The 10,912-nt window shown below is 46.0% G+C and overlaps 3 protein-coding genes across 3 annotated transcripts; 2 read left to right on the top strand and 1 right to left on the bottom strand.

Moving 5' to 3' along the window:
• Positions 1-6: 6 nt before the first annotated feature.
• On the bottom strand, positions 7-1,371 carry LOC119351630 (protein FAR-RED IMPAIRED RESPONSE 1-like; the record flags this gene model as incomplete). Its single annotated transcript, XM_037618614.1, has 1 exon — positions 7-1,371. A coding segment is annotated over exon 1 (1,365 nt), but the record flags the coding sequence as incomplete, so codon positions are not given.
• A 765-nt stretch (positions 1,372-2,136) lies between these two features.
• LOC119363818 (inactive cytochrome P450 76AD1-like) lies at positions 2,137-2,436 on the top strand. Its single transcript, XM_037629187.1, has one exon. It carries the CDS (start codon positions 2,155-2,157, stop codon positions 2,422-2,424), a length of 270 nt encoding a protein of 89 aa, XP_037485084.1. The 5' UTR covers positions 2,137-2,154; the 3' UTR covers positions 2,425-2,436.
• On the top strand, positions 2,154-4,637 carry LOC119363811 (geraniol 8-hydroxylase-like). Its single transcript, XM_037629179.1, has 2 exons — positions 2,154-3,036; positions 3,852-4,637. The coding sequence occupies exons 1-2, from the start codon at positions 2,476-2,478 to the stop codon at positions 4,458-4,460; spliced, it is 1,170 nt and encodes a 389-aa protein (XP_037485076.1). The 5' UTR covers positions 2,154-2,475; the 3' UTR covers positions 4,461-4,637.
• The last annotated feature ends 6,275 nt before the right edge of the window (positions 4,638-10,912 follow it).

The following is a 10,912-nucleotide window of genomic DNA, read 5'->3' as shown; positions in this document are numbered from 1 at the left end:
AGTTTTTGCATTAACATATCCATCAAAGAAGGCATTCATACTCTCACTACGTTGTGTAGTAGACATACCTGCCCAAAAGGCATCTTTCACAAATGCTGGAACCCAACGGTGTCGATAGTTGTAAAGCCCTTTAAGCCATTCATTATCACCAAGATCATACTTCTCAATCATATGCATCCAAGCAACTTCAAACTCTGCAACTGTTAATGAATCATAGACCGCATTGCCAACAGCAACCTTGATGCGATCATATTCATCATACCCACCTAGCTTCTCGGGTATCTTTTTCATTATGTGCCACAAGCACCATCTGTATCGAGATTCCGGAAAAACTACTTCCACACCATTCTGAATTGCTTTTGCTTGATCCGTGACAATTGCTTTTGGTTGACGATTTGACATACATGTGAGCCATGCTTGAAATAACCAAACAAATGTTCCAGTATCTTCATTTGATAATAAAGCACATCCTAGCAAAACTGATTGGCCATGATGATTCACTCCGACAAAACAAGCAAACGGCATATCATATTTGTTCATCAAATATGTCGTATCAAAAGTAATGACATCATGAAAAGAGTCATACACTGCCCTACTTCTGGCATCAGCCCAAAATACATTCCTAAGTCGGGATTCATCATCAACATCCATTACACTAAAAAAGTTTGGGTTGTCGGATTGCATTTTAATAAAGTAGTCACGAACCGCTTCAGCATCACCACTGCCAAGTTTCAGCCTCCTTATTTTCTCTAGAAAATTACGAGAATCTTTCTCACCAAAAGTTAGGTTATGATGACCATCTGCTGCCACAACAAAAGAATTGAAGTTCTTGTTTACCCGAATTCCGGCTCTGTCATTCAACTCAAGCTTTCGCTTAACATGGTAGTCTAACCTTTTGTTGCATCTAAATAACCGAGATTTTAGTGGACTTAATGCATGATTATGATCCAATATGACCTTCGAAAGGTACAACTTCCCATCAGGACCACGAGTAACATTAATTTTAGCTTTGCATCCTAACCCGGCTGATGGATTTGGCTTCAACATATTTCTTGAGTTGGACTGAGTCTTACCATGACGGCTGCAGGAAAGTGTAAGGTACCTCAATTGTCCATTATCATCACTGTTTGAACTTCTTCTCGTCACACCAAAGCCTTTTGCTTTAGCATACTGGGTATAATACTCTCGCACCTCATTCTCATTACCAAAGGTCATCCCCAGTTCAGGATCTCCAAGTGACACATCTGGTTGGGCTTCACCAAGGTCATGTTCAACTTCCACATTGCTTTTCTTCTGCTGCTTAATGCCATCATCGTCGCTTGAAATAGACATGTCACTTGATTCTTGAACAATACAAGTTCCATCATCCATTCCTACAAGCCATGAAATTTTTAATCATTCTCGTACAAAGGCAACATAACTAAACTGAATGGTAACAAATTGACCTAAAAATTGACATGTTAAATTATTTTGAAAAGGTTGTGTTGAACATTACCAGATGCATATACTTAGAAACAAACATAACATTGTGTGCCGAGGTGATGTGATGTGCTACATGCAAACAGATGAAAGATTAATAACTAATCATTTGTAGCTAACTTCAGGGCTTCATCAAGGCGGAAAACTCAGGTACACAGCTTTGATCTACAGATGGATAAATCAAGTATATATGCTGCAGTATCACCAGTCAGACTATCCAAATCGTAACATCATGGCCTTCAGTATACATAGGATTACCTGCCAATGCCGATGTGACGGAGCATGCGACGCCGACGGCTTGAAAAGATCGGCCGAGCAAGCAGCAATGTGCCCTTGGCGGCGCGAGACGGCCGTGGTCGTTCGAGGCGAAAGCGATCGGCAAATTGAGCCGCTGTTCTGTTTTTCCAGTAGCGTAAACATCGGCACGTCCTCCTTTTTCGTTATTTCCTGCCGTTCTGTTTTTTTTTTTTACTTTGCGTAAACAGCGGCATGTTCTCTTTTTTCCTTTATTTCCCCGCAGCTCAGCCACGTCGGACGGACTCCTAGTCAGCCTGTAAAACGCCCGTAATCTCCTGTACGTGTAGCATTATTGCTCTGGGACACTATAAATGGACCGGTGAGGTTGCGCTCTCTGTCGCAGCAAAGCCGGAAAACTGGTCTACCCGGAAGCAAGAGATGGCTGACTTGTCCCTCGTGTGCGCGGCATCGCTCCCACTCACTCTGCTCGCGGCCTACGCGCTACAACCACTGGCCGACGCGCGCCGACGCCTCCCGCCCGGCCCCAGGCCACTCCCGCTCCTCGGTAACCTCCTCGACATCGGCGAGCACCCTCACCGTTCCTTCGCCAGCCTCGCCGACATCCACGGCCCGCTCATGTTCGTCCGCCTCGGCACTGTCCCAGCCGTCGTGGCCACCTCGCCGGAGGCCGCCCGCGAGGTCCTGTAGAAAAAGAACGCCAGCCTGGCCGCTCGCCGTGGCCTGGACGCCTGGCGCGTCATGGACCACGACGCCAACTCCATGGTCGCGCTCCCGCCGCGCGGCAAGTGGCGCGCCTTCAGGCAGCACTCCAGGGCCGCGCTCCTCGGCCCCCGGCCGCTCGACGAGCACCGGGCGGTGCGGGAGGAGGAGGCGCGCGAGCTGGTGCGGCGCTTGTCCGCGGCCGGAGGCGCCCCGGTCGATGTGGCTCGCGAGGCGTTCGTGGCCATGGTGAACGTGCTGTGCCGCGGGATGTTCTCGGAGAAGCTAGATCCGGCCGTGGTGTCGGAGCTGACGGACGTGGCGGAAGAGGCGGCCGTGCTGTCCGGCCTGCCCAACGTGTCTGATTTCTTCCCGGCGCTCGCGGCCCTCGACCTGCAGGGTATCCGGCGCAAGGCGGGGAAGGTGCTCGCGTGGCTGTATACGCTCATCGACGAGCAGATCGAGCGGCGGAAGCTCAGCCGGGCGGACGGCGATGCGCGCAGGAACGATCTGTTGGATGTGTTGCTTGACATGGACGGCGACGTGCAAGACGAGGACGGATGGGTGATGAACCAGGAGTCCATCCGAGGTCTATTGATGGTAAGCATGCAGACACGACCTTAGCATATGTTATAGTTTCTCTCTAAAAAACATGTTATAATTGGCCAAAGTTTTATCCTAAAAGGAGTCAAATACATGCATTATGCAACGGAAAAAGGAGCTACAGAAATATTTTTTTATCGATTTTGCTATTATGAAATGTTTTGTCAGCTCAGTCACTCTTTTTCCCCTTTTTGTGCGTGGTTGCTTTTTCTTGCTTTATTTTCCTTTTCGTTTTTTTATGTAGTATATAGGTCAATATGTGTGCCTGATCTGTGTATTGTGTGTGATTTGTGTGCACGGCGTCGTGCGTGTCGTATGTAGTAGTAGTATATGTGTGTGCACGCACGTGTGCGTATGCACGTTCTTTTTTTTCCCGGCGAGGCGTATGTTTGTTCCTGTACGTGTGGCTAGTGTATGTGCGCAGGAGATGATACCATACATGAGATAACAGGAATCATTATGGAAATCACACTGCTGTCCGAATATACACAACTATGTGTGCTTGCTTACTGTGAAACAATACAATTCGTGTGCAAGTGTTGTCATTTGTTTTGAGTTTTTTTCCTTATTCTTTAAGTATACCGGTGTCTGTAATTCATTTCTTTTAGGGAGTCTATAAGTCATTATTCATTATAACTCATGTTTTCTACCCCCACTCCCACCCAAAGAACCCCTCATGTTTTCTATTTAGTTTTAGTTTTTTACATTATATTATATGTTTTGTTTTAAAAAACAGTTGACATGAAAAAATTCAATCGCATGTTGAATAGTTGCCACAAATGTATTAATCTCATGTATGCATGCATTTTCAGGAATTACTCCTAGGCGCAACATCAGTCCCCACCACAATCGAGTGGGCGATGTCGGAGCTATTGCAAAACCCTCCCGCTATACACAAACTCCAAGCGGAGCTCAGGAACGTCCTCGGCACCCGACCATGCGCATGGATGGAGGAGTCCGAGACCGGCAGCCTCCCATATCTCCAAGCCGTCGTCAAAGAAACACTACGGCTCCATCCCCCGGTGCCATTCGCCACTGGGCTAGCCGAGGAGGCGGTGGAGATAGAAGGCTACAACGTCCCTAAGGGCACGACTGCCCTGGTGAACATCTGGGGGATATGCAGAAATGCCAAGGTATGGGATGAGCCCAACAGGTTCTTGCCGGAAAGGTTCCTGCATAGGGAGATAGAGTTCTTCGGTGCAGATTTTGAGCTGATCGCATTCAGCGCCGGGAAGCGGATCTGTCCTGGGCTGCAGCTCTCGAGTAAGATGGTGCCACTTATACTCGGCTCAATGCTCTATCACTTTGATTGGACATTGCCGGGAGAAGAAGATGCTGCTCCTGTAGATATGACAGAGCAGTTTGGACTGGTGTTGTCCATGGCTGTCCCGCTACGCGTTGTACCTAAGAAAATATTTTAAGGCCGGTCACAGTGAGAGTATTATATAAAGTATAATGCCCACCAACTAAGTAGTTCAGATGAGGTGACATAAAATTGAATGAAGAAAGAAGGATTGAGTATCATAATATGACACCATATCATATTAAACAATGTGCCACTATTTGTCATGCATAACAATAAATAAGTTTACCTACAATATCATTCTTGATACTATGTAGTATGGAGATAGTATCATGAACTTGTATCATACAATACCCCACTACGACCAGCCTGTTACAGTGTTGTGCATGATTAATTAATGTTCAGCTAGGAGTTGATTGAATGAGCTTAATGTGGATTAAGGAGGTTACATTTCCTGCAAGTTAAAATTCCTCTCAATACCCTCTAATCCTCTTGAGTTGATTAGGATTAATCGAACAAGGCCTGCATAGAGAAAATTGCGACCGCCTCTACCCATCAGTGGTGGCGGAAGACTATGTGTGAGCGGCTTGCATTCGGAACACGGCTCAACAGCGCCATCCTGTGCCGGTGCTAGTCCGAGTCGAGCGGGCACGACCAAGTTCATACAGCTGGCCGACACGATACGACACCCCATTCACACCTACTCCCTTCGTTCATAAATATATGTACTAACTGTTAATAAATCAAATGTATATAAATACATTTTAGTGTATTTATTCACTTATTTTAAAATGTATATAGTTTATATTGAAATTGTAAAACATCTTATATTTGTAAACAACTAGAGTATTGCACTAGAGCATCTATAACCAGAGATAGGAAATCCAGGTCCTCAAATGCCCAAGGACACGCCGGGCGCGTCCGCGATCACTGACCGGGCACGTCTTATTTGTTGGTTTCTACACCTACGTCACTCATATCTGAAATCTCAAAACCATACAACCAATGCAACACTATGTAAAAGATGATCATTGGATGAAGCACATGTAGTTCATCGGGTATGTGTGGGACAAGCTGGATCAATCCAACGTGGCGAATGCACCCAAGTCATCCCATATCCGCACCGCCTTTAGACTGAATATGAGAAACGCCGGACGTGCCAGACGTTTCAAACAGTTTAAGGCGCCCGACAAATACTCTTATGTTGTTCAAACCTGAAGCGAGTCACTATCCACACCTCGAGTCATGCACCTACGCCCACCAGAATCCATGAAACCAACTGCAAGCAACGGATCTTCTACGGCCACACAGGCTGGCCTCCGGACATCGGGATCTTCTACAGGACTGCAACCACCTTAACCTCACGTACGCAATCGCATGTGGCCCAATGAGAAGCCAGGCGTGCGCTGCCGCCGGTCCATGTACAGGCTTCATCATATTCATCATAGAAGGAAGTTGCAGCCTCGCCAAGGGACTCCACGCTGCAGCTCCAATCAGCCGTCCACGTACACCGTACACGACTCCATCACGCTTAGGTTCGCTCGAGTACGCCACACAACAGCAGGACATGACGTGCATCCTCGCCGACAGCAACCAAACACACCCTAACCGAACCAGCCGTGCACGATGCATCTTCATCGACGCCTCCTGCATCGAGCCAACTCACACCGTGCTGAATCTCTACGACTAATTCGCATCCAACAAAAAGAAAATCGTTGTCAAGGCCATCAACGAGAAGCGATCTCCACGGCATCATCCACGCCATAGGCCGGTGTACAACCTAAGGTAATTTTTCATCATATACGGCACGGTATCATAGATGATGCGCTGTTTGAAGATGACCCCTTGTGGTGATGACATATCAATGCAGATCGTTCATAAGCTGGAAATCTCCAGCTGCGTCCTCTAATTATATAACTGTAAGATGTGTAACTGAGACAGCATCACGACAACAGCATTGATCACGTGCACGTCATCTACGATGACATGATTGCGTTGATATGACGCCGCTTTAGTGATGACCTCTTACACGGCCATACGGTTCTGACAAAATTGATGTGTGCTCAATGAGTTTTCTCCCGTTCTTACAAAATTGATGGTCTTTTCGCTGATGACACTCTCTGACATCCGCAAGGTGCATCGTCCACGACTGTAGTTATGTCATCACACATTTTTTGACACATCTGTCTATGTGCAGCTACATCGACTACAACGATCACATCGACTATGGCTACTGCATGATCAACTATACCGGCATCAACATTGGCAATGTCGACGACTACTTGTCGGCAACAACTCCAGTCAACATTCGCGTCATCACTATCGTTCACGACACTTCTGTTGTGGCCATGGGAGCATGGGCGGAGCTCTGTTGGGGCTAAACAGGGCCATGGCCCGCTCAGGAATTTCACCAAATTCTTTTACCTATGTGTGTGTTCCTAGTTCCTAGCCCAGCCCACGCAACACACAGTAGGCCCATCCCCTCTCGTCTCATGCTCGCACCGTACATAGAGGCACAACGTCTCCAATTCCCCATCCTCTCATATCTCTGTATGTGCTTATGATTCAGAATCTGCTGACTCCACCTTGTAAGATTCAGAATTAGAAAAAAAACACTTTGGCCCACCCAAAAATTTCTTTCAAGCTCCGCCACTGCATGGGAGGGAATAAAGGAGAGACAGGGAAGACACGAGAAGGGACGTAGTCACGACGATAGGCGCCGCCCCATCAAATGCGCAATTGATAGTGGCAACAAAAGACTTTAAATCCAGTCGCAGTAGTCCGCTTTGCTCCTGCTATAACTGAGGGGAATTTTAGATCATGTCACATATACGTTTTGGGTTTAAAGGCATACAAACGAACACAACAATAAAATATTTAATTACGCTAGTCCATTATTTAATTGCATTCTAGTTGCCTCGTTCACGGAGAAGGAGGTTTTCGATGCTATTGCACAGATGAAAAATAATAAGGCTCCTGGACCGGATGGTTTCCCGGCTGAGTTCTATAAGAAGTGCTGGCACATTATTAAGGGGGATCTTCTACCTATGTTTCATGATCTGTTCTCTGGACAGCTTCAACTATTCCACTTGAATTTTGGGACTATCACACTTCTTCCTAAGAAGACGGATGCGGTCAGAATTGAGCAATTCAGGCCCATATGTCTCCTTAATGTTAGTTTCAAAATTTTCACTAAGGTCGGGACTAACAGGCTCACACAGATTGCGCATTCTGTGGTGCAACAGTCCCAAACCGCTTTCATGCCGGACAGAAATATCCTTGAAGGGGTGGTAGTCCTGCATGAAACGCTCCATGAAATCCACTCCAAAAAATTAGATGGAGTGATTTTTAAAGTGGATTTCGAGAAAGCGTATGACAAGGTCAAATGGCCATTTCTCCAACAGTCTTTGCGTATGAAAGGTTTTGATGAAGCCTGGCGCAGACAGGTTCAATCATTTACGCAAAAAGGTAGTTTGGGAATTAGAGTTAATGATGACATAGGTCACTATTTCCAGACACATAAAGGCCTAAGACAAGGAGATCCGATGTCCCCTATCTTGTTTAACATAGTGGTGGATATGTTGGCAGTCTTGATAGGAAGGGCTAAGGAAAATGGTCAAGTAGGTGGATTGGTGCCTCATCTTATTGATGGAGGTGTTTCTATCCTACAATACGCTGATGATACAATCATCTTTATGGAGCATGACTTGGCTAAGGCAAGAAATATGAAGCTGGTGTTATGCCTATTTGAACAATTGACCGGGTTAAAGATAAACTTTCATAAGAGCGAGCTGTTCTGTTTTGGTAGGGCCAAAGATGAACAGGATGCTTATAGGCAATTGTTTGGATGTGAGTTGGGAGAGCTACCATTCTCATACTTGGGAATTCCTATCCACCATCGTAGGCTAACGAACAGAGAATGGAAGTGCATCGAGGACCGATTTGAGAAGAAACTGAGTTGCTGGAAGGGCAAGCTCATGTCATATGGAGGCCGATTAATCCTAATTAATTCGGTGCTCACAAGTATGCCGATGTTTCTTCTCTCGTTCTTTGAGGTACCAGTTGGTGTTAGGAAGAGACTGGACTTCTATAGATCGCGGTTCTTTTGGCAGGGTGATGAGCTTAAAAGAAAATATAGGCTTGCTAAGTGGGATATCATCTGTAGACCGAAAGACCAAGGGGGTCTAGGTATTGAGAATCTCGAAATTAAGAATAAATGCCTTCTTAGCAAGTGGTTGTGGAAGCTTTCGTCGGAAAATGATGCTATGTGGGCTCAAATCCTTCGCGGCAAGTACCTCCAGTCAAAAACCTTGTCACAGGTCACAATAAGGCCTACCGACTCGCCCTTCTGGAAGGGTCTCATGAAGGTCAAGCAGGCTTTGTTTAATAGGACAAAGTTTGTTGTTGGAAACTGCACGAGTACACGTTTCTGGGAAGATACTTGGCTCGGTGACACACCCTTAGCCATCCACTATCCCTCTTTGTACCGCATTGTTCAACGACGTGAGGTGTCCGTTGCATCGGTCCTTCAACTCTATCCCCCTTAATATACAGTTCAGACGAGTGCTAGCGGGCAATCGTTGGGAAGAATGGATCCATCTGGTTAGGAGACTGATGGAAGTCCAGCTTTCTCAACAACCCGATGAATTACGCTGGAAGTTGACTAAGTCTGGAGTATTCACGGTTAAATCAATGTATATTGATGTAATTAATTCGAACTCCATTCCTACGTCCAAACATGTGTGGGATGTCAAAGTTCCATTGAAAATAAAAGTGTTTATGTGGTTTGTCCATAAACAAGTAATTTTAACTAAGGATAACTTGATGAAGCGTAATTGGACAGGACCTACTAGGTGTAGTTTCTGCGATCGGGATGAGACTATTAAACACCTATTTTTTGATTGCCCGCTGGCCAAGGTACTTTGGCAGACGGTCCACATTGCTTTCAATATCAAACCCCCGACTTCTGTTTATGCGTTCTTTGGGACATGGCTTAATGGGATTGAGTCTAACGTAGCGAGACATATTCGGGTTGGGGCTTGTGCTTTGTTGTGGACTATCTTGAATTGCAGAAATGATCTGGTCTTTAACAGAATATCATGTATACATTTTTTGCAGGTTTTACTCCGGACTACGGCACTGATTCGTTCGTGGTCGCCAATCACCCAGACGGAGGCCAGGGAGCATTTGGTTACTGGGTCTGTCCGCTGGGAGATGGTAGCTCGGGATATCTTCAACCGGTTTGGATGGCGGTCATGTAATAGGATAGGCATTTAGTATTCCTATCTACTTTACCCAACCGGTTGTGGCATCTTGATTTGGCTAGTTGTTGTTTCTAGCCTTTTTTGGCTCTGTGTGAGTTTTTTCTACTTTTCTACGACCACTGGAACCATGTTGGCACTACTTTATTTTTTAATAAGAGGGCCGTATGCATCGTGCTGATGCAGAGGCCGGAGTTTTTCCCCCTTTTCGAAAAAAAAGTCCATTATTTAATTGTCCATAGTAAATCATGACACACACAAAAAACAAAATACTCTATACCTGAAGCGAATACAATCCCTTTGCAATATTTAATTATTCTTTGACAAATCATGAGGGCTAATCTACCAACTAAGACATTAAGAATAGAGATTCAAAACCTGACACACACAAAAAACAAAAATACTCTATACCTGAAGCGAATACGATCCACACCTCGAGTCATGCACCTACGCCCATCCGAATCCATGAAATCAACAACAAGCAACGGATCCTCTGCGGCCACACACGCTGGCCTGCAAACATCAGTATCTTCTACAGGACTGCAACCACCTTAACCTCACGTACGCAATCCTTGCATGTGGGTAGGCACGTGAGCAATGAGAAGCTTCATCAAACAAGGAAGCCGCAGACCCGCCAAGGGACTCTATGCTGCAGCTCCACTCACCCGTCCGCGTACACCGTTCACGATCCATCATGCTTAGATTCGCTGGAGTACGCCACGCAACAGCCAGACATGACGTGCATCCTCACCGACGCCACACGACGTATCAGCCGAACCAGCCGTGCACGATGCATCTTCATCGACGCCTCCTGCATCGAGCCAACTCACACCGTGCTGAATCTCTACGACTAATTCGCATCCAACAAAAAGAAAATCGTTGTCAAGGCCATCAACGAGAAGCGATCTTCACGGCATCATCCATGCCATAGGCGGGTGTACAACCTAAGGTAATTTTTCATCATATACGGCACGGTATCATAGATGATGCGCTGTTTGAAGATGACCCTTGTGATGATGACATATCAATGCAGATCGTTCATATATCATAAGCTGGAAATCTCTAACGTCCTCTAATTGTATAACTGTAAGATGTGTAACTGAGACGGCATTAGGACAACAGCATTGATCACGTCGTCTAAAATGACATGATTGCATCGATATAGCGTCGCTTTAGTGATGACATCCTACACGGCCATATGGTCCTGACAAAAGTGTTGTGTGCTCGATGGATTTTCTTTGATTCTGACAAAACTGATGCTCCTATCGCTGATGACACTCTCTGACATTCACAATGTGCATTGTCCACG

The sequence above is a fragment of the Triticum dicoccoides genome, chromosome 1A, assembly GCF_002162155.2.
Source record: "Triticum dicoccoides isolate Atlit2015 ecotype Zavitan chromosome 1A, WEW_v2.0, whole genome shotgun sequence".
Taxonomy (NCBI): Eukaryota; Viridiplantae; Streptophyta; class Magnoliopsida; order Poales; family Poaceae; genus Triticum; species Triticum dicoccoides.
The sequence above is the reverse complement of the archived record's forward strand: the minus strand, read 5'-3'. Positions and strand labels throughout refer to the sequence as shown.

Bases quoted from the DNA above. Each gene is read 5' to 3' on its own strand.
- LOC119363818 (XM_037629187.1), top strand. From the start codon at position 2,155: ATGGCTGACTTGTCCCTCGTGTGCGCGGCATCGCTCCCACTCACTCTG.
- LOC119363811 (XM_037629179.1), top strand. From the start codon at position 2,476: ATGGACCACGACGCCAACTCCATGGTCGCGCTCCCGCCGCGCGGCAAG. The intron at 3,037-3,851 runs GTAAGCATGCAG...ATGCATTTTCAG, and splicing joins CCATCCGAGGTCTATTGATG to GAATTACTCCTAGGCGCAAC.